The sequence below is a fragment of the Chelonoidis abingdonii genome, chromosome 2 (genome assembly GCF_003597395.2).
Source record: "Chelonoidis abingdonii isolate Lonesome George chromosome 2, CheloAbing_2.0, whole genome shotgun sequence".
Classification (NCBI taxonomy): domain Eukaryota; kingdom Metazoa; phylum Chordata; order Testudines; family Testudinidae; genus Chelonoidis; species Chelonoidis abingdonii.
In genome coordinates, this window is record NC_133770.1 from 160960267 (window position 1) to 160987690 (window position 27424).

General features: G+C 45.4%; 1 protein-coding gene across 4 annotated transcripts in view; it reads left to right on the forward strand.

Annotated features, from left to right (window-relative positions):
• PEBP4 (phosphatidylethanolamine binding protein 4) overlaps positions 1-27424 on the forward strand; it is a 206452-nt gene that overhangs the window by 78713 nt on the left and 100315 nt on the right. For 3 of the 4 annotated variants that reach the window (XM_032800924.2, XM_032800922.1, XM_032800923.2), the window contains exon 4: positions 5521-5619. The exons of the other annotated variant lie outside the window; for it this stretch is intronic. In XM_032800924.2, the coding sequence (XP_032656815.1) occupies positions 5521-5619 (99 nt within the window). The remainder of the gene's footprint in view (positions 1-5520; positions 5620-27424) is intronic. 4 annotated transcript variants of the gene reach the window in all.

The following is a 27424-nucleotide window of genomic DNA, read 5'->3' on the forward strand; positions in this document are numbered from 1 at the left end:
TTGCTTTCGTTTGGATAAATCTTTAATTCCTGTCCTGCCCTGTCTCCTCTGGATCTATTCAGCAGCATATCCTCAGTACATTAATCCCCCCTACCCCAATCCTCCCTGCCTGCCATGCTGTCTCTGGTTCTTACAAAGTCCTCGCTCGCTCAGAGCAAGTTTAAAAAATGATGGCTAATCTGAACAGCTCGTGCTTTTAAAAAATTATAATTATATATAGTGCTGCTTCCACCCAGATGCAATTAGCATCTAAAACGTGACGCTTAGACCTTCCATCATCAAAGCACTCAACAGATGGTAACTAATTAACTCTTCGCCCTTCCCCATCACAGTTTGTTATCCCTATTTTACAGACAGGGAAACTGAGTCACAGAGCAGTGTCAGAGTGGTTGGGCCTTTGTGGGTATGCACAACCGTAGATAGAGGATGCAAGGAATGCCTGTGGTTCGACAATCAGTGTCCAGTGTCCATCCCCTGCAATCATAGGACCATATGGGATAGAGAAGAAGCCTGACCTGGAGGTTAAGGTACTAGTCTAGGACTCTGATCAGTTCTTGCCATTGACTTCCTGAGTGACCATGGCAGAGTCATGCCATTAGTCTAGGCATGTCCATAAATACCCACAAAGGATCATTGCAGAAGATGGGGTTGGATAACCCAGTAGGAATAGATGGTGCACCCTGTAAAAGGACAGTGCCACTTCCAGTCCAGCACAGGCTACCCTCCAGGAATTCTGTCTGGAACGTCTCCAGGGATTCCCTCAGCACTCCTTCCCACCAGCGCAGACACAATATATCCTCAGCCCCAAGACCGTACACAGCAAACCAGTGGCAGAGCAGGAAATAGAGCCAGAGAATCTTGGCCAAGCAGGCAGCTTGCAGGTCTGAGGCCGTTAGCTCTTTGGGCTCATTACTGCTGAAGAGGAAAGGAAGAGAGGGGTATGGAAAGCTAAGGTATTTATAAAAAAAATTAAAGAATTTGGAATAGTCACTCACTAGGAAACGGCTTTCCCCTTCCTTTCATTCTCCCTTCGTCGTCTGCAAAAACAATGTGTGTTCCTCTTGAGAAGTGAGAGGATTGAGGAGTTTTCTGATTTAAACTGAGGACTCTCCCTTCCATTAATCTCTTGGACTGATTCATGCCCAGAAAGCTGAGACGCTCCAGCCTCACTGTGGACTGATTCCCTCTCTGGAGTCTTGACAGGAACTAATGCTGTTAGCTCGTGTCAAAGGAGGGTTTTTTAAAAAAAAAAAAAATTCACCAGCAGCAGGGCTCCCTTGTCCTTTGCAGGCTAGCACACAAACAGTCTAAAATGCCAGAGCCCCCTTTGCCGGTCCTCGGCACGTGATGACGTCACTTCTAGAGCAGGACTTCTGGGTTCTAGTCTCAGCTCTGAGGCGAGGGGGTCCAGTGACCAGAGCCAGGAAGTCAGGATTCCTGCATTGTTACCAGCTATGGAAGACACTGTAAGCTAACAATCCACTGCTTTGTTGAGAGGAGAGCTGGTTTCTCTCTCTGTTGCATGGGACCTAATACCCACTGAGAAGATTTCTGCATGTCTGTGACAGGCTTTGCTATCTTTGGCTGAAAGGCGTGAGATTGTTTCTGTTAGGATGCCTTTCAGGAATGCCTTTGTCTCCTAGCTGAGGAAATCTTTTGCACAGGCTTCGAACAAACCTCTGACATTTTCAGGCTTCCCTGAGGAACAACACCCCCAGTCCTTAGCAAGTGCTGGGGTGTCCTGGGCCTCTGGAACGGAAGAGCTGGAATACCATCACAGATGCTGTTCTTGGGGTGTTTCTGGCCGAACCAAAAGCAGGAAGTTACGATAACGTGTGAGAGCAATGACTCCAAAACACAGCTCAGGGGGTCTGACTGAACTTGAGAGGAGCATCCATGGTTCTGCTCCAACTGAGTCAAGCCATTTGCAGTTCACCTTTTGCTGCAAATTGCTTTGATGTGGCTTCTGCCTGGTGCACGTGACATGCACATGGAGGGCCCAACTGTCAGTTCCTTTGGCAGCGTAAAGGGGTCTTAGAAGGCAGAAATGTCCCCCTGACAATTCTCCTCCTCAGGGCAGGCCCAGCAGCTACAAAGCTGATGTAAGAGTCCTGCTCCCAGCCCCGATGGTAGGGAGTACCACCTGAGTCCAGGCTGGAACATGCATGACAAGCAGAACATAAGATAGAGCAACCCCAGGACAGGAGGAGAACAAATGTGACTTAAAGCGCCCCCACACTGCTGCTTCCATCCCTGCCCCAAGCAGAGACAATAACAGGCCCTGACTCTGTGTTGATCTAGTGCTTGGTACCGCACTGCCCCCTGACGTCAGTGTGAATTAACTGTATCCTGCTGGGGAGCAGGGGAAGGATCAAACCCACACTCCACCCTCAGGGCATATCCAGGTTCAGAGTAATCATTCCTGCTACGTCAGAACAAAAAAAAAAAATTCCAAACCCACAATGAGGATGGAGCCTGCCTGGCACTGATACAACTCCTCTCTTCTCACACACAATGGCCTAGTCTGACCAGCCCAAGGCTCTGTGCAATGCCGCCTTGATAGGCCACAATCTGTACCGAATTCTGAGCCTGCTGTTAACTTCGCTCACACTCTATTCGCGTGTTTGCTGTTATTTTTTAACACTTTTTTTTTTTTTTTTTACATAAAAGCACTATCCTCTCCCCAGAGCCTGCCTGTAGCGAAGGCATGGTCTGTACAACTGCAATTATTTCGAAGAACAGATGGAGTGAGGAGCGGAAAGTCTGTTAATAGTAATAGAAATGCTACATGTTAACCTGGACAGCACACGATGACAGTCCCATGACTACACGTTCTGTTCCCACCAGCTGGGCGCCGAAATCGAAGCAAGAGATTCACAAACACAGCATTCAGCCACGTACCCACCTAAAGTTAGAACTCAAATTCCTTCACACTTGCAGCCTGGGATTTTTTCCCCCTCTCCATAAAGTGCAGTTTCAGTGTTGCCATCCAATATTTTCATTGGATGCTATTTCAATCAATGTTTTGGGCTGGGTCTACTAGTGCAGAGCAGCATTAAGTTTGGGGAGGGAGGGGCTAACAATTAGGATACAGGACTGGGAACCAGGAATTGCTAGATTTTAATCCCACATCTGAAGCTTGGTCGGGTCCTGGGAATTGCAGGTGTACCTTGCCTCTTAGGGTCAGATTCTTAAGATCTTTGTGGCTTTTGCCTACCCACAATCTTTCACCATTTGAAAATAAACCAGATTAGTAAAATCAGCGCAAACCCGTATGGACACCCATATTTCAGTCTGAGTGCCTTATTTCGGTTTAGCTTAAACCTGGTGCTAATAGATTTATCGAGATCAATTGAAATAAGTGTCTGCACAATTTTTTGCACTGTTCTAGTTAAATCTCTTTACGTTCACACCTTAAGTTAAACCAGCACAACTCCGCTGGTAGAAAAGCCCATAGACACCCGTTCACTATCTGTAAAAGGGGGCAGATTGTGATTTATCTCCAGTGGAATTGCTGAGGTTAAAGTGCCATAATATTACTATTCATTTGTATTGCGGTAACACCTGGGAGCTCCAGGCATGGGGCAGGGTCCCCCCGTGCGCAGTCTGGTACAAACAAAGAACTGCACCAAAGACCTTGCTATTAACCTCCACCTGGGATTTTTTCATAGGTGACAAGGGCATATAGCTACACAGCTCTCTTTCATTTCAATGGGAGTCACATGGCTAAATTTCTTAGCCAATGTAGGAAATTTTGACCTCAAGGTTTGCTATGGAATCGCTGCCACCATCCTGCCACATTGCTGGCAGGCTGCTGGGTCCATCCCCAGATCTTATTAGCCTGTAGGTCCCTTAATGATCTAGGTGTTTGCATGATCATCCGGAGTCCCATATCCTGCCGAGTCCACTGAGATCTGTAGGCTCTTCTAGCTCAGCATCCAGAGGTCATCAAACCCTGTCCAGGGTGGCAAGGACCAAATTATTTTTACGATCTATCAGCAGCCTGGACCGAGGTGCCTGTGGGTTCGGTCAGGTGTCCACATTGCAAGAACCACCACTGCTAGTGTCGTCCTTTAGTAATAGGGCATGTCAGGCATGGAAACTGCCCCTCCCTCCCCCACCAAGACGGTGTCTCCAGAACTCAGGCAGGGCAGTGACTGGAGAATGCTTGCCCTGCTGCTAGCCATGCTATACCTGTTCTCTGGATATAGAGAGGCTTTCCTCTTCCAGGGCTGTCAATCCAGCACCTTTCACAAGCCTCCAGCCTATGTAAATGGATCAAAATAACTGAGAGGGTCTGGGTCATTTTATGGCCATCAATAGCATTTGTAGCAACACCAGCTAACATGCTGAGATGGGCTATTAATGCATGCCTCGGGTCATGACCTGCAAGGGTCAGGCAGGTTTACTTTTTCCACTTACAGTGCATTATGGAGCTATTTTACCTTCTTGACATACTGCTTATGCCCAGATGCAAAGTACTGGACGTAAGAGAGCTCATCAGCCTGCTCTGCCCTGGAAGCTCCTGTTCTCGGCTGAATTAATTTAGTCAGTGTTTTGTTTAGTCGGTGCAGAGACTTTTCCCCCCTTGCTACCAGACTGTTCACACAACTGACCCAGCAGGGTAGTGCATAGGGGCTGTGAGATTCTGTCTCTGAGATTAGACTATATCCTGTCCCTCATTTCCAGTGGAATGCAAGCCTCTGTGTGGAAAGCCCCTTGTGTCACGGCACGTCTCTCTGTGCTACTCTGCTGTAGGATGTGGTTAGTGAACGGTTGGGGAAAATTCTCTCCGGTGCCTTGTATTTGGACTTGTTACAAAAGCCCATTCTTCCTCTGTGAGCTCTTAGAGGAAGTTTAGGCCACGAGGAATAAAATGTCAGAAGAAGGAATCCAGGCTTAGCATGAAGCACTCAGTAATAGGATACATCGAATTTTTACAGCTCATTTCTTCTGAGGATCATACACAAACATAACTGTTACAGTGGGGGTGACTGAGAGAGAGAGAATTCAGGACTGATGAAAGTCCTGGACTGATGCCCCTTGAGGTTGACATTCCTCAGGACAGACACAACATGGCAAGAGGCAGGCTCTGTCCTAACCTGTGATTAACTCCCACAGTGGTATATCTACACAGCAAAACCTCCGCACAGGCTAGCCTATGCAGCCTAGCTTGAATCCAATGAGTGCAGGTAGCAATAGCAGTGAAAAGAGCTCCATGCAAGGGTCAGAGTCGGCTAGCGAGCTGAGTACATACCAAAGGTCCATGCTGGGATTGTACCTCGGGTATGTACCTTTGTGGGTATTTATGGACATCCCTAGACTAATGACGTACTACCCGCACTGAAGCTTCAATGAGTTAGAGGCAGAGCTAGGAAGATAATCCCAAAGTCCTACTTCTCCCATCTTCTTTGCCCTATGCCCTCTCTCCCCTAAGAGCATTTACCTACTACTGAATTGTGAAAGCACTGTAAGCCTGTGTGTTTCAAAGGTTGGGGGTGGGTTTTTTTTATATTTCAGAATAAGAAGTATGTGCTGATCATGGTGGATCCAGATGCCCCGAACAGAGCTAATCCAAAGTACCGTTTCTGGAGACACTGGGTTGTCATTGACATCAAAGTGAGTACTGGCCCTGTTTTCCTCTTCTCTTTCCTGCATAGGATCACACCATTGGTGTGTAAATGTCGCTCAATGCATTCATTTAACTTTTCCCCCAAGCCAGACCTTAGCCTGCGTTCAAATAAGGGATAGTTGTTCTTTTAAGTGAGCAGGGTGGCAATGGGCTAATTTGTGGGGTAGTCCCAAAAAGAGATATTACAGGACTGCTTCTCCTGCATCTTACTCTCTCTCCTCTGGTTCATTCCTGTATACCGCTTCAGGTATGGGCCTTGAATAGCCGCCTTGCAGGGTAGGGGAACAACAGGTGTGATGTTTCCTTACCATTCACCAAGGGCTTGTTACAAATGATTGTAAGTGGTTTTCATGGATACAAGGAGAAGGAAACCTGGAAACAAGCCTTGCCCAACTCTCCATGTATTATAAAGCTGAGCTTTGCACAGCGGAATGAGGGCTTAGTCATTCATTAACTTACTAATGTCCCTTCTTCAGCTTCCACTTGTCATCGTCCTCCTTTTGTAGACTAGATGGAGATACATCCTTAGCAGTTGAGAGAAGTGAAATCACAGATATTCTACATTGAGCACCTTCTGCTTCAGTCACCCGCTGCTACTTTAAGCCCAGAGTCTCAGGAAGATAAACATTTTGTCTGCACGTGACTTGGAGCGATCGTATGCAGCAGGTGGAACACAGTGAGAATGGAGCAGATGAGATGGGTGGTGTAGACAGTGTAATTCCAGAGGCCAAACTTAGTTCAGATGGGAGCAGCTGCAACTCCACTGACTTGGATACTGATTCACCTGCTTCCTTCAATGCTGAATCTGGCTCCATATAGCTGAGCTTGCGGCAAATCCATCTTCCTACCTGGTTTGTGGTTGAGGAGCTGAGACATGAGCAGATTTTGGAGGTTTTGGGGTTTCTCAGCATCAGAAGTCCAAATTAAAAGCAGAGTTTATTGAGGAGGGATGTCAGGTTAATGCTGGAGTTTGTGTTGTGTTGACTTTTGGATCTGTCCTGTTAATGTCAATAATCCTACACCGCATGAGGTTGGTGCTTAGTACAAGGTGTGACAGCAAGACATCACTTCCCTCTGTACCCTATCACTGTGAGATTCGTAATTCGCTAGGAAATTCCTGTCCTTTTATTCATTTGTACTGCCCAGGCTGAGTGTATTTTGAGCAGTTACCTGAGGGAATCAGAACAACTGGTCTGCTTTAAGGTGGTTACTCCCATAAGGAGATGTTCTCGCGTGTGTGTGTATGTATATATATATCAGTCATTCAGCATGGAACAAATGAGCATAAAAACCAGTTGGTGTGTGCCGTGGGATGAGACCAGTTACTCAATTTAGAAGCCAGTAGGAGGGGCAGAGCTTAGCTGTTATATCAGCTCTTAACATCAGCGAACCTAAGCATTGCAGCTATATGTCCTTGGAACCCCAGGTTCAAATCCCAGCAGAGGCTTCTCAGTGTTTCCTCCTCCTACGCTGAGAATTGTACACCACACAGGCCCAGTACCCTCTTTGGATGAGCCTTTACAAACGGGTCCCATGCGTTCTGTGTGGCCATCAGAGACCTTGGGGGAGAAGAGCTGCCTGAATAATATTCATAAGTAGTTTGTTCGTTGATTCCCTCACACACACACGCCAGTGGCTGAATCGATTATTTACAAATTAATTTTTTCCCCACAATTTGACCAGCTCTGCTGATGGTTGCCCAATATATTTCAAGTCTATCCTTGGTGATTTTTTTCCCCAACAGTCAGCAAGAAGTCTAGTCACAATTCCCCCCACCCCAATCTTTGATTACCTCTGTCTGGAGCTTTTCATAAGTGCCAGGGTTTGACCCATGTTTCTTGGCCAAAAATTGCTTTTCCTTTTCATCTCAAATTGTGGGTAAAATGTTGTATACTCCTCTCCAGAGGTAGCTGCATTTCTGTGGTTCTGTGTGCAAAACTCTCTAGGATGAAAGGTTGCTATATAAATAGAAAGTGGTAGGACTGTTAAGGCAGGTAGGTGGTTGTTTACCCAATACATTAGAGTAGAGCTGGTCCAAAAATGTCAATTATTTTTTGTAAAGAAAGTTGGGGAAATAGTTGTTTTCAAAATTTCCCATGACAACTTTTTTTGATTGAAGGGAAACCTAAACTGACAGCCTAATATTTTTACAGAAAATAAAAAACATTTTTATTAAAAAAAAATTCAATCAAAACTAAAATTTTCCACTTTTTTTTTTGTCAAAACTATATTTGCAATGGAAACATTTCAACTAGTTCTACCCTAGATTCTGGGATTTTCTCCAGTTGAGATGACTTGGGTAAAGTTTATTTTCAACCTTTTTACACTTTCATCAATCAGAAAACAGGGATTGTAGTTTTTCTGACCCTTTCCTTTAACATGATGCAAGTATTGGATAGGAAGGTAAGTGTCATCTTTGTTTTAACACCAGCCTTTGTATTCTGTAGTGCAGGTTGTGTGGAGAAGACCTCCCTCTCTAGTGCTGTGGGTAGTCCCCTTGTCAGAAACTTTTGAGGAAAATAGAACAGTTTTGAAACAAAAAGCCCCGCACACATTTATTGAGTCACTTGCAGTTTGGCGGTATGACTGTCGATAATGGATTGCTGTGAGTCAGTGTCCTGGAACTGACCCAGGAATAAGCAGTAAGAATATGCAATTCAAGGATCAAATTTCTCAGAAGGAAATGATCAGTGAGAATGTACATTGGTGGCGAGGGGAGAGAACAAACGGGGAATAATTTTGTTTTGACTGAACAGTCTTGTAGGTACAGAGACTTGGGAGGTGAGGCCTGGATTCTATTCCCACTCAGTGTGCAAGCTTGAGCAAATCACTTAGTCTCCTTGTACGGTAATGTCGGTAATGATGCTTGCCTATCTCACAAGAGTGTTAGGGGGCTTAATTTGTGTATGTGATGTGAGATTCTGGCATGGAAGACACAAGAGAAGGAGGAAGCATTATGATTATTTTTTGCTAACGCCCTTACATTGTTTCCAACCTTTCTCTCATTACATTATCAGTTTCTTTAGAGAAACAACATTTAGAAAAGCAGCTTGTTTCTCTCTCTGTTGCCTGCTTTTATTTTATTTTATTTTATTTTTTTAAAGATTAGGTGTTGCAGCTCTGATTCAATCTAACTAATAATCTTAGTACTAAAGTCTAATTAAGATATCAATTAATTTGCAGCATGCATTTAAGAAGAAATATCTAGTCATTCTCCTCTATTATTCTCTGAAATTACTGCTAAGGGCGTTTTGTAGATACCTTAATTAGACTTTTTATTGTTAATAGGAATATTAAGCAAATTAAAATTGGATATTAATACTTTCCATGCATTTCCTAATTGGCTAAAAAAAATAAAGCGTTCAGAATAATTGCAGAGATTCATGTACAATTAAAAAAAAAATCCTTCACAGGGGCCCTTCTGCATTTCTAACAGGGTGAAAGTCTCTCATTAACTTTTATATTTACTAAATACAAAAAAGCCTGAGCTCATTTTTTCCATTCTGTACACAGATCCTTCCGGTGCATTAGCTTTTTCTAATTATTGTCGTCTTTGCAAAAATAAAAGTGCTTCTAAAGGAAAGCAGGGAGGGATTCAGATTAAAGCTCCGTTCACCTCGGCAAAGCAAGTCCATCCAAATGGCAAGGCAAGGTTTTCTCCTGACACTTTTAGGCAATTCTGTTTCCATTCCCAACCGGAAAGCCTAAGGGAGGGGGGTAGGAAGAGGGTGATAATCTGCTTACCTGACTAGCTCAGAACCTCCTACAAGTCTGAGAGTTCATTCTGTCAAGGGGCTAAGCTTCTGGGGAAGGAGGGGGTGTTCTTAGTTATGTCAGTCTCCCATCCCTAATTCATATAGCTGGACTAGATAAAGCCCAGGAAAATAGATTGAAGAGAAGAATCCTGCACTGGCCTCCAGGGCACAGACTAAGTGGGACCAAGTAGAGCTTTTCCATCTCTGACTACGAAGAATCTGTGTCTAGAAACTGGGCTGGGTCCAGTTGAAAGCTATTTATTAATGTTTGTTTATATTGCAGTAGCAGCATGGGACACCAGAGATTGGGGCCTTATCATGCTAGAAGCTGTACAGACACATAGGGACTGCATCTCATTTACACCAAGGCCATTTAGACTCTCTTCAATGCCCCTTTTATACTGTCAGTGTGCTGTATTTAGGTACTACAGGTGCCTAGGGTATTTAGCCACATAAGATGCAGCTAAGCAACTAGTGGGATATTTCTGGCTCCCGTTGATTTTGCAAATCTCATTGGGTGCCTAGCTGCATTGTTAGGCACTTATTAAATACCTTGAGAAATCTGGTCCCTGGTGTAAATGAAAACCAGTACCCTGGTAAATTAAAGTCTCTGCTTCAGATAGTTTCTATTTATGGTCTTGTCTGCACACCAGCTGGCACTGAAATGATTTAGGGATTGTCTACACATGGAGCTATTCCAGAATAGCTATTGCACTTTAAATTCTCACCCTGCCGTAATCTGGAACAATCTTTATTTGTAGAGAAACTCTTAGTGGTTTTAATTCAAACCTTTTATTATTTTGGCACAAGTCTGAGTGTGGACACTCTCTTATTTCAGATTAAAAGAGGTTTATTTCAATTTAGTTTAAATCATCGATTTGCATGTAGACAATGCCCATGACCTTAGTTTCCAGGACAGGAAACATGGGATAGTAGTTAAAGCACATGAATGTGATTCTGAAGATCTAGGCTTAAATCCCAGCTCTGCCACTGACTCACTCCGTGGCCTTGGGCAAATCACCTTGCCTCATTGTGCCTCAGTTTCCCCATCTGCAAAATGAAGGTTATACTGATCCACCAGGAAACTTTAATCCACTAATATATCCACTGAAACACTTTGAGTTATTCACATGGATGCCATTAGAGAAGTGCTAAGTACCATTATATGTTCTGCAATACCTTGGCACTCCACCAAGTTGGTGTTCATGCTGAATTTCCTTTTGGAGGTGTGGATTTCAATCCAAAGCATTACCACTATCCGACGGTTACTTTTAGTGGCTTAATCTATAGAACACCTTCTGCTATACAGCTCTACATTCCCTTATCAGTGATGGCTACGCTGTTTCTCTGATTGTCAAACACAAGAGATGCTTTCACTCCCATTCAAAATAATTTAAATAAAAATGTTGCTACAAAGTGGAATAATATCTTCTGATGAATGTTTTTAAAGCCCTTTAGGTTTTCATGGTAATTTGCAGTGTAAAATTATTTAGAGATAAGAGCCAAATTAGCTCTTCTAGGCGGAGGTCGATATGTCCCGTTATCCATGCAAGCAGTGTTTAAATATAATCAGCCTTTACTCTAATGCAGCATAATTGTTCATTTGAAATAGCTTTTTTTTTTTACTCCATTCAATGAGTCATTAAAATATTCAAAGGATAATGCAGTGAATTGGAAATAAATTTATCACATTATCCTGAATATACTGTAGAGCATCAGGTAACTAGGTAGGGACTGAACCAGTTTACAGAGAAATCCAGTAAACAAGGCTTTTCATTTTGTATTCAGTGGGGAGAGAGAAAGAAGGGAGAAAATACTGTCCTTCAAATGCTGTGTTTTACTTCTTTATTTTTCCCCCCGTTGTGGGGGAGAGATGGAGGGGGAGAAAGAGCAAAAAAGGAGAGAGAGAACACAGCAAATTTGTACTCCACCAAAGCCTTGCTGTTTTAACTTTATTTTTATCAAAATATGTTTGTAACACAAAGTTGTTATGGAAACCAACTCTGCCAGTCAGGAGAATTCCTTAGTGCAGAGAAAGAGAGAGAGAGAGACCCACCCTGGGTCTGATCTGTTGCTTGGCAGAGCTAGCCTGAGGTTTTGCACAAGTGAAGATGTTTGGAGTCTTTGCAAGATTGAGGAAAGTGGGCTGTGGAGAGCTTAAGAGCCTCATCCAAAGTCAGATAGAGTAAGTCAGTGGCAGAGTTTGGAATTGAACCCAAGATTTCTGACTGCCAGCCGCTGCCACCCTGCCCCTGGCTCTAACCACTAGATTACTCTCCGCTCTGAGAACTGGGAAAAGAACCCAGAAGCCCTCATCCTCAGTTTCGTAATCTAACCACTAGATAACACTCTCATCCCATATGTCTGTCTACCTTCCACTCAAGAACCAGCAGTAACCCCCAAGTTTACATTTCCTCAAGCTGATGGTTTTGAGACACCTTTATGAATCTGGCCTCTGAATATTGTTTTCCTGGAAAGAAACTCTCTTGATGTAGGTGAGAATGATGGAGACTGGCTGTGACTGTCCTGTGACAAGGGCTTGCTGCCTCCCCTTGTTCTCATTAGGGGCAATCCAATGCCTGAAGGTGAAGCAGCAGGGCTGGTAAAGAAAACAGTCTGTTCAGCAAGGAACGCGGTACGCCGACAGCTGTTCCTTCTGCGCAGCATGGTAGCTGTGTGAAAAGAGGGCCCCAGTAGGGCGCTAGGCTAGCAAGCTGCTTGTGTGATACGAAGAGAGAGGGGCTGTTTTGTCAGCAGTGATCTCTTAATCCCATGTCTGAGAGCTGAGAGCAGCTTCTGAGGAGGCCGCTATCTCTGAAGGGAGCAGCCCTCCATTAGGGGAACTGGACCCCATGCCAGGGCCATTCACCTCTGAGGGATTTCTCAAGCACTTTACTTTGATACCAGTTGAATTTTTCAGTGTTTTTCCTTTTATTGGTTAATAAACAGATTCTGGGTTGCAAGTGTCACCATAGAAACAGGCGCTAGCTGAAGCAAACGAGAGCTTTATTAACCTAAAATGTTATGGAATTTTCAAACGTAAGGCAGGGGCTGGAGCGGAGGCTAAAGGTTTGCCAGGGAGCTGGGAGAGGAGGAACGTGCACTAGCGTTGCTGGGCGTGCGTGCGTACGTGTGTGTATATAGTTAGATATATACTGTAGCTCAAGCAGTTGGATACAGGAATGGCTGGGTGGAATTCTCTGGCCTGTGGATCAGACTGGATGGCCACAGTGGTCTCGTCTGGCCTTAAGATCTATGGATCTCCCTTCTGTCTAGTGGTCTGTGCTCAGGCAGAGGGATACCAGCTGCAGAGCCTATCGCTTCCACTAACCTGGCAGAGAGAGAACAGACAAGGCTTCCCCAGAATGGAAGCTAATACCTTATAAATTATGAAGGGTCTGCGGCATGGACAGTCTCTTAATCTGTGTTCATATAGCACCTAGCAGAGTGGGGCCCCAATCTTCACTGAAGCCTGGGTTCCAAGGTGCTATACACTTTGGATGCTCCTTGCTCTGGAGAACTTGCAATCTAGGTGCACATAGCATCATACTGATGCATGGGACTACTGTGGAGAGCATACAGACATTGCCCTTCAACTGAAGAGCTTCGAATTTCAATGTCATTACAGTGGTATTAGATTCACCTCTAGACCTGGCCTGTGCTTATAAAAGAGACATGTGAAGGTGGTGTTTGGATTCTCAACAGGCACACCTGGGAGCTGTTGTATTCTGAGCTACCAATCATCTAGCTTGATGCATTTGATGGGCCAGATCCTCGGGTGTAATTCTTTATAGTTCCATTGACTTCAACTGAGTTGTGCTGATTTACACCAGCGAGGGATCTGACCCTGTATCTCTAGCTAATCTGTGGCATTTCTAGGGAGTCAGTGATCTTGGTGTCTGAGAGCTGATGGTGAATAGTACTTTAACATTATAAGAACTACACAGGACAGCTCTGTGTGTGGTATGTGTATTGCTCTGAGTCCAATGGGAATGTATAAAAAGAAGTGCTTTCTACAGCCTAGGAAAGGATAAAAGAACTGAGTACATTAGACAAGCAACGAGTAATAAGAGAATCTTGAACCTCTAGGTCACTTGTTCAGATCCAGATCAGGCCAATAGTTAGTGAAAGCCACTTCTGCTTCAGTGCCTTGTGGTGGCCCTTATGTGAAATGGGCTGGGGTTAGAGCTGGTCAGGAATTTTTTGACAAAACAGTTTTTCATCAAAAAATACTGTTTTGTCGAAATGAAACTGCTCCCCGGAACACACTGGGTTCGAGGGAACTTTAACCAAGAGACTTCTTGGGTACAGGCTGAAATTTATTGGTCAGAGAGAGACAGTGAGGTGCTAATAACTTGGGGGTTCAGACGCTCACCTGGGATGGGGACAACTGGGCTCAAGGCCCCAGTCTGGAACAACTCGAACCCAGCAGAGTGCTGTCACACCCAGATGACTGGCTAGTTTGGGGGGTGTCTCTCAATTCTCCAATTGAAGCTGTTGCACTTTGTATAAATAATTAATTAGTTATTAGAGCAGGGGCTTGAACCTGACTTTCTCACAACCTAGGTGATCATTCTACCCCCTGGGCTATAGAGTCAGTCTCCCTCTGCCTCACTGAATATTTATTTATCGATACATATTTAAAGATACAGCTCCAACAGGAGACCTTGAGAGAGACCCACACAAAAATGGCCAATAGCCAGGGGATTAGGGCAGTGGTTCTCAACCAGGGGTACACGTACCCCAGGGGTTACATCAACTTACCTAGATATTTGCCTAGTTTTACAACCGGCTACGTAAAAAGCACTGGTGAAGTCAGTACAAAGTAAAATTTCATACAGACAATGGCTTGTTTAGTATACACTGGAATGTAAGTATAATATTTATATTCCAATTTATTTATTTTTTGATTGTATGGTAAAAATGAGAGTCAGCAATTTTTCAGTAATAATGTGCTGTGACTTTTTTATATTTTTATATCTGATTTTGTAAGCAAGTAGTTTTTAAGCGAGGTGAAACTTGGGGGTACGCAAGACAAATCAGACACCTGAAAGGAGTACAGAAGTTTGGAAAGGTTGAGAGTCACTTGTGACAGGTTCCCCCCAAGGTGCCACCTGGAACTGAGGTACCACTGAGCCCTCTGACCCACCAGCCTGGGCTCCCTTCTACACTGTACTGCTGTGACAAGCTACAAACCCTTCCAGCCTGCCCTTTCACCAGCGTTCACACAAGTAGGGACACACCCAGCTGCAGTTACATGCAGGTCTCTAGCCACCAGCCTCCCAGCCTAGGACTCCAGAGCAGTACTGTACTGTCCTGGTCAAAAGCAGGCCAGTATATGGGTTTAACACCTGGTCCGCCTCTCTCTCAATGTGAAGAGGACTATGCACACTTGTGGTATCCAAACTGAGATTTTCCTCCAGACACCTTAGTCAGACACACACTGGTTTGGATTAAAACAAAATACCGTACGTTTATTAACTACAAAAGATAAATTTTAAGTGATTATAGGTGATAGCAAACAGATCAAAGAAGATTACCTAGTAAATAAACAAAAACACAAATTGAGCTTAACGTACTAGATAAATTAGCAAATTCTCACCCTGAGTGATAAACAGGCTGGCAGATTCTTAAGGCACAAGCTTCCTTTGCTTTGCAGCTTGGGTTTCCCAGGTTTTCATACACAGGTTAGAAATCCCTGTAGCCTGGGATCACTACTTCCCCTGGTTCAGTCTTTGTTCCTCACCTGTTTCCAGGTGTGGTGTTGTAGAAAGAGTAAGGTACTGTCATGATGTCATTTCCCCCTTTTATATCTTCTTCCCACTTGTTGGAAAGCTCTTTTGCTGTGACGTTGGTCAAGCAGTTCCCATTGTGTAGCGCTATCTCTGAGAGGTTTCTATTGTACACAGTTCCTGGGGTAATCCTTGTGCTTATGTGCATTTTCTCAATAAGCCATTAACATTGTTCGGCCTTTTTACTATTGTAACTGAAAGGCTGCTTATGGGTCTTTTCAACCACACTACACGTTTCAGTAACATACATATAGCCGCATTTCATAATTTCGCATACGACAATAACACATACAATCCAATGTGATATTAATGTCTAGCCGATCAAGACTTTTAGAATGATACCTCACAAGGCAGCCTTTGTGCAAAAATATCCAATTATATGACAATGGTGAATAAGGTAATGCCAGGGTGTCACACCACTGGAATAGGGTACTCAGCTGGGATGTAGGAGACTGAGGTTCAAGTCTATGCTCCAAATCAGGTAGCTAGGGAGTCGAATCTGGGTCTCCTACATCCCATATGAATGTTCTAGTCACCTGGCTATTCTGGGGTGTGGACACGCACTCACTCTGGTTTTTCACTGAAAAACTTCAAAAGGTCTTCATTTCATCCTGATATGGAACGGAGAGAATTTCTGAACTCTCAAAAATATTTGAGGGACAAGAAAACCATTTCCTGCCCAGTTCTTGTTTGGGATTCAGTCCAGTTGGATAGCTCCCAGATCACAAAAATGACCCACCATCCCAGCTGGCTCCCTTGCTGGCAGAGAAGCTAGGGATGGAAGAGATCACTGTACTCCCCTCACAGCCTGACAGGGTGTCCTTCCAAGTCAGGATTCTTAAGTAGACATACTCTAAGGCATATTGCCATTACACAGGAGGGCTGCTAGCCACGTGGTACCTGTTGGGTTACTACACAGGGAACATAAGTTTCCAGGGCTGTTGGTCCAGCATCTTTCGTGAGAATTAAATCCACATAGATATGCACATGCCCCCACCTGCATGCACACACATCCCTGCGCCCCCCTCTGAATAGGAGCTCTTTATTTCATCTCGTCTATCCTTTGTGATCAAAACGAGGCCCTCTTTTCCCACCCCAACCCACTTTGGCCTCTCTTTTTTTCACATAATGATGCTGTTGTTGGATCCCGGGTAATGATTATTCGAGCAGTCCGTTTCAGCTCAGAGTTTATCACAAGAGGTGCACCAAGTGCCTTATCACCTCCCAGATCAGCTTTGTTTCATCAGTTGCTGTTTTTGTGAGCCCTGTTTGATCCCAGCTCCCTGCTGGCACAGCGGGCTACGCTGCCTCTTTGTAGTAACACTACAGATATAATAGTTTGTGACTCTGTATTGTTCTTTCTTGCTGGGGCCCTTCGGAGTCTACTTTTTGGTTATTAAACTGAGTGTTTGAAAGGAAAAGAACAGAGGGTAATGTGTTTTAATTGATGACTTAGTTTCTTGGGAGATTTATATAATATTCAATTCCCTGGAGTAGTTTGTCACATTTTTGGTAGAAATCTAGGAAACCTTTTTATTAATAAAAATTAAAACCCAAGAAGTAGTTAGGAAACCATTGTTAGGAGGCATTGCTCTTTATCATTTGTATTACACCACCGGTGTACCAGGCCCTTTGCAGATACATAGCAAGACTGGATCCCTGTCTCAAAGAGCTTCCACTGTAAAATAGCAATAACAGGGGCCTAATTTGTCCACAGTCACCTAAATAGCACATGCAAGTCAGCGCCTGGACATGCAAAATGGGTAACTGTGCGCACGAGTGTCTGTTTGCTTGGCTTGGCAAAGCAAGACTCAGGTGGACAGGCCAGCTAGCCACTTCCTGAACCTGAGCTTTCCATGTTTAATTTAGGGATTTAAATGTACCCGTAACACAGCTACAAGCAAATGTGCAGCTAATCTCTTTCCATCACAAATCCACATGTACAGGGTGTGGACAAGGAGGCCAGGGATTGCTCTTGAAGCGTTGGTTCAGATCAGGGTGCTATTCTGTCCAAATGCTCTGAGTTTGGGAGTGCTCCAGTCTTGTCTCATCTCTAGAAAAGGAAGAATCTAGCAGGTGCTCAGTCCATAGGAACACCCAGGAAGAGAGTCTAACAGGGTCTTGTGTATAGCACGTCCTATAAGGTGGTCTGTCTTTCTTCCCAACTTCCACCTTGCGTACCCTTCATTCTGCCACCTCAGCTCAACCTGATTCTCTTACTCATAATCCTGCACCTTTTGCCTGCCTCCCCCTGCTCCTGGAATGGCCTCTCTATGCTTGATGTGCTTAGCAATCTCAAACATTTCCCCGTTCATTTCTGCCACCAGTGATTTGCTCACCATGTTATCCCTTTCTACTAGACCATAAGCTCTTTGAGGCAGGGAACCTGTTTGTCTGTAAAGTACCATGCATATAACAGAAAGCAACAGCAGCATTCACGTTGTTTAATGGCATCCTGATAAAGGAAAACATTCCCCGTGATCCAGAGGGATCATGAGAGATCGTTGATCCTAGATAAGTGAACGATTTGCTGGATCTGTAAATTTCTATGCACCAAACCCTAGCATCTGTGCTGTGAAATTTCAGAATCCTCTAAATTCTGTCTGCAGAAGGCTTAGACCAAGCCCCAAAGGCATCCATTTCAGCAACAAGTTCCTGTGTTTAACAGGTTTCCAATGAACGGTATTAGAAGTTGAGTGTCAACTGTTATTATTCATGCTCTGCAAACAGATGGGGTTTAATTGCTATTACTGTCAGCTTAGCTGCAAATATCATATAAAAAGAGCTTTTTGGTAATTGTTGTAAAATAAAAGTTCAGAAACTATGTATAGAAATTATAGATCAAATGTATTTTAAAGATCAAACTGTTTATATTACCTTTAAATATAGTCTTTAGTCATCAGCATTAGGATCAGTGAGTGACTGAGGGATACAATGCCACACTAGGGCCTGAGATGCCAGAACAATATGACAGCAGTAACTTCTTACAGATGGAAAAACAACACCAAAATGTGATTGGCCAAACCTGTAGAAGAATAGAGCTGCTAATCTTTGTAATTTCAAGGGCACCATTAGGGTAAAATGCTGCTTTCACATAGCTTTGGAGAAAAAAACAAGGTACATTGCATGGCTTTCTGAAGGAAGGAGAGAGCTGGGAGAAGAGAGCTGTTCGCATCACAAGTGCTGGGAGGGTTACAGCTTCTCATTAGTGCTGGAAAAAGTTTGGACAATGAAGAGAGAGGGTGGGGAAGGGGTGCACATGTCTGTGTGTGGAATAGTGTCCATAGTAAACACTGGTTGTGGTGGTTTTATCTTCTTTACAGTCCCTCTGTCATGTTTTAATCCACGGTTGGCAATGGCCCTTCCCCATCCAGGTACGCTTGGTGCCACATCCCAGCTCCATCATGACAAGGGCCCCCTTCCTGTTTGGTGCAGATAGTGGTGTGGAGGGACACAAAGAGGGCTTGAAAGCAGCTTGGTGCTCCCTGTATTCACAAGCCAGCCCACCTGCCTGCCTGGCCCCTGGGTTATGTGAGAGCACCAGAGGTTGTCATGCTATGCATCCTGGCTTTAGTGCCTGACACAACCCCTGGTGTGTCCGGCTACCACATGCATCCTTCACCCAGGCCCCGTGAAAAGCCATTATTCAGAGTGCTTGCCCTGCGGTAGCCCATAATCTGGCTCTGTGATGACTCAGCCCTGGCACACTCTGCACCTGGGCTTGGGTGCCTGAGACATTCCGACTCCCGGGGCGCTGGAGATTCAGCTGACGCTGTGGCTTGCAAAATAACCAGAGCGTAAAACAGTTAAAACAACACAATATTTACAGAAAAGCCCAGGAACGAAGTGCGTTTGAGTAAAAGGGCAGCGCCTCTTACTGAGCTTATTCTTTTCCGACACGTAATTAATGCTCCCAGGTTACTAAATGCTGCCACAGCTACTAAACAATTCTTCCAGGAAACACAAAGCCACTTAAAATGAGAAGGGGGAATTTCATGTGCAGTCAGAACACTCGAGGCCTTCTGGGTGTCCAGCCCACTGTCCCTCCCTTGGTGCCTCAGGAAAGCAAAGGGGGGCACCTCCCAAATTATGAGTCTGGGTGCAGGAACTAAGAAGAGGAGATGGGCATCATGGGGCTGCTACAAGCTTCAAAGCCTTGGGAACACCCTCCTTTGTCCAATCAACAGCTGAGCCGGCATGAGGGAGGAAGCGAGCTGCACCCTGTAAAGGACTGCAATAAACTACTATGCACCATGGGCAGGGGAGAATTAGGGAGCAGATTGTGACTGAGTTCCAGTCTCCCAGGACTGCTCCTATGATGGTGCAACTACTCTCCTCCCTGCCCCAGACTTGCAGGCCAGAGAGGTTGGATAAGCGTTCACACTTCCAGGGCCTTCTCCAGACCAAACCAAACCAAGCCTTTTGTGTTCCACCCTTCCCCAGTGCTGGCCAAGATTTTCAAAAGTGACCAGAGAATATTTTGGAAAGGAGCCTGACTTACAGAGGGCGGGTGTTCAGCACTGGGCATAAATCAGGCCCCATTAAGGTGTGTCTAGCTGGCCAGCCAAAAACTGTATGAAAATCTTGGCCTCTATCCCCAGGTGACGGTGACTAAGGGCCAAATGCCCCAGTTGCTCCTTAATGACCATAAATGACTCTCTGGATTCTTCCTGATGCATTCCTGCCCCCCAGGAACACAATGAACTAACAAAGAACAGACTTATGGCAGTGCACATAGTTAGCCAGACCCAGTGCTTGCTAAGTGAGAGATCACACATCTCTGAAAATCAGGCAGCCCTCCCACCAGCACGTGCATGACAGAAAAAAGGAAGTACATACACACCACTAAAAAGGTGGCATTTGTCGCCTCTTACCACCCTGTAACCACATCTGTTGTAAGGACAGGGGGAAACGGTAGCATCTCGAGACCACAGCACAGTGACTGAGAGCCACCACAGAACAGTCCACACATTTCTACCGCAGTAGCCAGGATACGTCTGCCTGTCTGCATAGTGCTGCATCTGTCCATCCTGCTCTCACCCCTGGGGTGGAATGGTCCTCATGTGCCTCGCACGGCACTGAGTGTATTGTTGGAACTTAATCTTGGAGATATCTTTGTTAACTGAGCGCTAGTTGTTGTATACATGGCTACATTCACAGTGGCTGCTGCAAGGAGATGCAGTTTGCATCTCTTTGCGCTCGCGCGCGCGTGTGTGTGTACACACAAATTGTTTTAATTTCCCCTCCACTGGCTGGCTTTCCAGTGCTGCAAGTGCCTTCTTGTCATTTGTACCAGCAGAATCTAACCCCTCTGGTCGGGGTGTGTGTGTGTGAGAGCGAGAGAAAGAGATGTATTCGGGCTGACAGACAGAGCCACAGCTGCGCGTGATATGATTATTATCATTATACTGCCAAGGATCCATGACAAGAGATGATTCTGACGGCTACAAAGTGGTTCTCGTAACCAGGGATTGCAGGCGGCTAGTTACTAGCAGCCTCTTCCACGTGATTGTCACTTGTCAGAGCTGCCCTATGCAGCATGTAGAGCAGCCCATGCCCTGAAGCTGCCACTCTGATACCGCTGGGACAGTGGGTTCGATCAAACTGTGTTTGTACTAATTATGCATTTAGTTCTACTCACCAACTTTTGTGAGTGTAAATTTAGTGCCATGGAAGGTGCTTAACTGCAAGCCCTGGAGAAGGAAGCCTCCTCTTTATCCACAGAACAGGTAAAGCATAAGCAGCTGCAGAGAAAACTTCCCACGTCCCCAGCCAAGGTGCCAGGCCTCAGAGTGGAGATGCAGGTCTCGCCTCTAGACTCGAGGAATTCAGTCTGACACTGCCAACTGGAGCTGGGTGAATGCTGCACAAAAGGTTACTTTGGTTATCATTAATCACGTTTATTACAGTAGTGCTAAAGAACCAACTGAGAATGGGCTCCTATTGTATTAGGCACTCCACAAACGCACCACGTAGTAGACAGTCCCTGCCCCTAAGAGCTTACAATCTAAATAGATGTCTAAATGCAAGAATATTTGGTTCCAACTTTTTAAAAAGGAGTTTGCCTGGACTTGTGTTCATACCCGTTTCCTATTCATAACTGTTCCAGCAGCTGGGCTAACTGGTACAATTGTAAATTTGAATATTTGTCCAAAAGGAAGTTCTCAGATTGCATAACTGGCCAGTAAAAGCAGTGCACATTGTGAGTGTGACATTCAACAGGCTGCAACTCAGTATTTGTGCGGTTGGCAATTAAGTTGCACAAATCATCCAATCAAGGAAGAAAAACAGTATCCTGTGATTCCTGAAACTAACAAATGCATCTGGAATGTTAAATATTCATAAGGATCATGAATGATCTGCAGGTCCAAGACCCGTCTGCTTGGAGGTATTTGTGAATAATTTAGAATTACTAATACATCTGAGAATCTTGCTCTTTTGTTCATGGACAGAATAGAGGACAAATTTATAAGGGTGAAACTCACCCCTGTTTAGAAGGCCGGCATGAGACTTATACACCACTTAATCTCACAGGCCACACGTGTAAAGATATTTAAGTGCCTAAAGTTGCAGATAGGCACCTACTGGAATTTTCTAAAGCATCTGTGCATCTAAGAATAATTAAAGGATTCGGAAAAAAGATTTATAGCAATAGATTCAAAGAGCCCAATCTATTTAGCTTAATAAAGAGAAGTTTAAGGGGTGACTTGATCATGGTTTAGTACCTACATGGGAACTAAATATTTGATAATGGGATATTTTGTCTAGCACACAAAAGTTTAATAAGATCCAATGGCTGGAAGTTAAAGCTAGACAAATTCAGACTGGAAAAAAGATGTACAAATTTAACAGTGAGAGTAATTAACTATTGGGATAACATACAAAAGGATCGGGAGTGGAATTCTTCATCAGTGGCAATTTAAAAATCAAGAGTCAATGTTTTTCTAAAAGCTCTGCTGTAGTTCAAACAGGAATTATTTGGGGGAAGTTCTGTGGCTTGTGTTATATGGAAGGGCAGACTGATGATCACAGTGCTCTCTTCTGGCCTTAGAATCTATGCACTGCAATGGGAATTAGGCCCCTTTTGAAAATCCACTAAGACATCTGTCTGCATCTTTAGATATCTAAATACCTGTAAAAATCGGGCTGGGCTAACCCTATTTTGGGAGTTAAAATGGTGCATAAGCCCTCTTTGCAAGGGTGACTTTCACCCAAGCACCAAACAATCATCCAGTCAAGGAGAACGACCAAACATCTCTTCCAACCTGGGTTGGATTTGAACCCCTTTGAGTTTCCACTCACTGATGTCCTGAAAAAACCTTGGCCATATGCAGCCATTCCCTTGTTGACATGTCTGTGTCATTGCTGTGACAGGAGGTTAGGCAAGCGCCAGAGAGGGGAGCCCTGCAGGTTGCTCTTAGAATTGATAGTGAATGAGTCCTCACTGCCTTCATTTTCACAGCAGGTATCATCTTTATGCAGATTAGGAAAAACCCTTAAATTCAGATGCTTCTATTCCATTTAACATGCATAGGCTAATAATTTGTTACAATTCAATAAAGTGGAGGTTACAAACACTTTCACTGCTGTTTATTTAAATGATGGTTTGTTAATTAGCTCCTCTTAACGAGGAGAGAATAAATCAGATAAAATGTACCCAAATGACACTGCTCTCTTTTGCAGATTTCACTTTATTTTCCAGTTCAGATGCTCCTCACAGCCATGTTGGCATGTGCTTGTGAGCACATCCCATCTCACCAGCCAAGCAAGGTTTTGCCAGGTCAGGACTTGGATAGAAGATCTCCCAGGAAGCCTCATATGCTGCAGAAAGTGACACTGGCAATTCAGTGCATTCCTTCTCAATCAGCACGGAACCAGTTCCCCAGCATGGTGTGAAGGGCCAACGTGCTGCTGAAAGTGCCATCTTCTAGATGAGCTGTTGCACAAGGACTCTCCTCACTTGTGGTCCTTCAAGATCCCATTCCGCTTTACGTGGTAGGAGAGGGGTGGGTGTCTGCACCAGATTCCAGCAGCCAAGTACTGGCTGCAACCCTAAAGTCTCTCTTGTAGCTTTCAGTTGAATTCTGTTTTAAGCTGCTGTATAGTACATTGGGTATTACACAGCTGCTATGTTTCACTCCAGAGATGGCCGCATTTCTGTGAGGGGGTTAAGTCCTTTGGGCTGAAAGGCGCTATACAGATGTATGGTCTCTCTCTTAGCATCTCCAATGGAGTTTGAGTCCCAACCAGGAAAACCACGGGGAATGAAATCTGTACCCTCTTGCCAAGGCAGGGAGGGGAGAGAACTGCCACAACTGCAATTCACTCTGAGCTAATTGCTGTTTTAACTTAACTACTATCTTTCCTGCTCCCTGAAAGAGCCCCTCATCCCAGCTTCTGACCAGCCACAGGGCTTTCTTCTGAGCAGTCACCTCTTGAGTGAGTTGAGTATATTTTCGCTACCGCTTCACAACTCCCCAGCCTGTCATGGGAGCAAGGCACAGCCCTAGGCTATTGCAAGCATGGGAAAAGAAAACAGAATGTTTACCAAGCCCGAGGAGCTCTCAGCACACCAGCCAAGGAGCAGAGGGAGCTGTGGGGGAGAGTGGCTTACCCAAACCAGGCAGAGTGGGAGAAAGCTCTCCCTTTGTTTTGAGCAGAGATGCATTTCTGTATGCCCCTTTCTCTCACTTCTGCTGCTTCATGTACCCAGACTCTCTTCGCCCTGCTGCCACCTTACCAACGTGTGAGGGAGTCCAAGGGCTGGTCTTCACTGCAACAGTTTGCTCCAATTACTCCTTTTGAGTTGACCTAGCTCCAGCGAGAGCAGCCACACCGCAAACACTCAAGCAGCATAGAGCAAGTGGGGCAGCAGCTGCTGAATTGTGCTGACTCAAGCAGCAGCCCAGAACTCCTTCCCCCTACTGCATTACTGCCTTGAGCATCAGCAGTTCAAGCCAGACTTGCTAACAGGCCAATGAACTCAAGGTTAAGGTGGCACTTAACTTGAGCTAGAGACAGATGCATGTAGATGGGATTCAGGTTAGGGCAGTGCTCGAGTTATAGCTCCTGCTAACACTGCAGGGAAGATCAGCCCATAATTGCTGTAACGCACACGACAAGGATCTGGAAGATGCGAGTTAAACAACTATATCTTCTTACCTTCTCCTGGGAGTTGCTTTTGTTGCTACTCTCCTCTCTTCCAGGGTCACAGTGTAAGTTCCACATTGGTAAGCACATCTGACACGTGGGGCTGTAGTTTGTCAGTTTCTGTACATTACAACAACTCAGCCTCCTATCTGAATTTGGCCCTACAGTTATTTTGTCTAAGATGGAACCAAAAATGTAGGTCACGAATGAAGCTGTGTGCAGGTTGTACAAAACTGTAAGCTCAGGGCAAGTTTGCTAATCACAGAACTAGTCAGAGTGCCTGTGAACTGATCTCTGATTTCATCCAGAATCCAGGCCCACCCCAGCTGCCTGAGCTGGAATTACGGTGTTCGCTTGAACTCCAGCATGTCAGGGGGTAAGAAAGTTGCAAAAGGATTTTCAGGACCCTGTGAAATGAAGTGGCTGAGATCTAATTTAAGACTGTGAGCCAGAGGCGGATGCAGCCTCCCACCAGCACCAGCAGCAGCTCCTCTCCCACGGGGCTGGGCCCAGTCCCTGCTCCAGACATTGTGACCTGGTACACAGGTTGCAGCGCCAGTCAAGTTTGCCCCAGCTGCCCCTCCCTCATTTCTGCAGGTGCAATTGAATCCAGGAACCCCCACTAACGGCACCTCTACCGGGAGCTCTTCAGGTTAGGGACTGTCTCTCGCTGTGTGTGTACAGCACCTGGCACAATGGGGACCCCAGCTTCATTGGGACCTGCAGGCACCACCATAATACAACCCAAGCTGATGTTGTTTGGCTTTATAATCAGCCCTGTGAGCTATTAAAAAGTTCATTTAATAGAAATGTAACCCCCCGATACTGCATCCACTGCATCCCCCTAGTTTATATGGCAAGACAAAAAATTAAGTTACATTTCAGTGAAGGTTGAGGGTATGTATCAGTAACTTAAAGATAAAAAATCATTGCAGAGGTGTTGTGGTTATCCCCAAACCAACCAGGAAATGAAGGTTACACTTAAAAGAAATCCATGTTAAGGTATGGAAATGAACATGTAAGGCACCCAAACCACCTGTTCTGCCATGCCAGAAAAGATCATGAGAGTTATTCTAATGGTTGTGGGCCCAGGTTAGACTAAACTGATTTTAAAGACACATCAGAGATTTTTTCAATTTCTTCTCCCCTGGTGTTGCCATTGTCACAACACCCCCCCCCCATGTGGCGGGAGGGTCATTGCCCCCCTTTTGAAAGGTGGAGTATCTGAAGCACATTATGTGACTTGGCCTAGAGAGTTAACACTGGAACTGGCCTTCGAGCACAGCAAGTCTTTTTCCCTGCTCCGGCTGAGAACGCTGGACAAATTCTTCTCTATCAGTCTGTGATGAGGATTTGTCAGGCTCTCAGGTCTGAAAGGTGGAGGGCCGAAGCCTCATCTGGTGTAAATGGCACAGCTCCACTGACTTGAAAGGACTTTACACCCACTAAGGGCCTAGCTCTGGACAATTAACCTATGACAATGGCTCTGTGCCAGTAAGTTGCACCTATAAAAAGAGACATAAAAACCTCTCCCCCCTGGAAGCAGCTGCCTAGGAGCTGCCTGTTGCTCTCTGAGAAGCTGTAGGGGAAGAGACATGAAGTGTGTGTGTGTCCATGCAGCATAGTCTCTGTGTGAGATTTGTGGGAGGGCGGGCATGTGACCCATGTTGTAGTTCATGCTCAGAGAAGCGTGAGCTGTTCGTCGCGTCTAGGTGACAGTTCAGACTGCATTTCCTGTTAAAAAAGAAAAAAATCAAAGGAAACCAGTAAACTTCAACCCCACTGAGGGAAGCCTTTGTGTGGGAATCTGTTCCTGAACCGCCACTTGATCCGCCACTCTGGAATCCAAGACCCACTCATGGTCCAGGTGTCAGAGCCAAAGGCCTCCAGTTTAAATCAAGGGGTGGCAGAGAGGCGGTGGAGGCGGGCACTACAGCCACTTGATTCCTAGGTTTACCTTGCAGAAGAGAATCTAATCAATGATTAATCGGGCATGTGTGGCTGTGTGGGAGAGATTTGTGTTGGAGGAGGGAACTCCTACAGCACCCGGGTCATGAATCATTTGAAAGGCAAATTCGCTCCCGTTACCAAGGGAACGGAAGAAAGGAAGGGACTTCCCTCGCCGGAATGACTCGCGCGCTGATGCTGCCGAAATCGCTCCACATTTAAAAAAAAAAAAAAGAGTTGAAGCTGTGACTAAGCAGCAGAAGTTATGTAAACGCTGGCTGGGAAGTGCAGGGGCGGGGACCGCACATCCTGCTGACTGCCCACAGCTTGCGGGGGGCCAGGGGTGGCTCCTGCCCACAGGGGCTGTGGGGGCGAGGTGTCTGCCCCCAGGGCACAGCTAGCAAGGTTCTGCACACAGTGGACTGGCCCCTGCTGGAGGGCACCAGAGGCTTCACCCCATGGGAGGGAAGTTGTGGGGGTTCTGCCAACTGGAGAGCATCTGGGGGGCCCCAGCCCTGCAGAGGAGTATAGGCCTCTGCCCTGCAGAGGAGTGTAGGCCCCATAGGGGTGCAGTCAAGTGTACTTGTGCAGAGGAGGGCAGCCTGATGGCTCATGCCCGCAGGTGAGCAGCTGGAGATGCCTGGGCAGCTCAGCTTAACAGAGGGCTGAGGGTATGTCAGCAGCCCTGGTCATCCTCTCTCCTGTTGACACAGGCCCCAAGTCACTCATGCCTGAGTGCCTGAAATCTCAGCCAGCCCTGTTTGGCTCCAAAGCTCTGCCCAAAGGAGAGGCAACAGTCTAGAGGTGGCACCGTACAAGCCTTAGCAAATAGGCCAATCTCCTTCGAGCTCAGGATGGCCTCTCGTTGTCCTGTGCAAACACAAGCCACACTGTTGTCCAGGTCCAGGCTGGGGACTTCTCTCCTTGAAAGCTCATTCCCTTGCAACCTATTCTCTGGTGCACATGTTGTATGTCTGAGGCCTGGTCTACACTACGCGTTTAAATCGATTTAACACTGTACCCGTCCACACTACAACGCTCTTTATATTGATATAAAGAGCACTTTATATCGATTTCTGTACTCCTCCCAGACGAGAGGAGTAGCGCTAAAATCGATATAAGCATATCAGATTAGGGTTAGTGTGGAC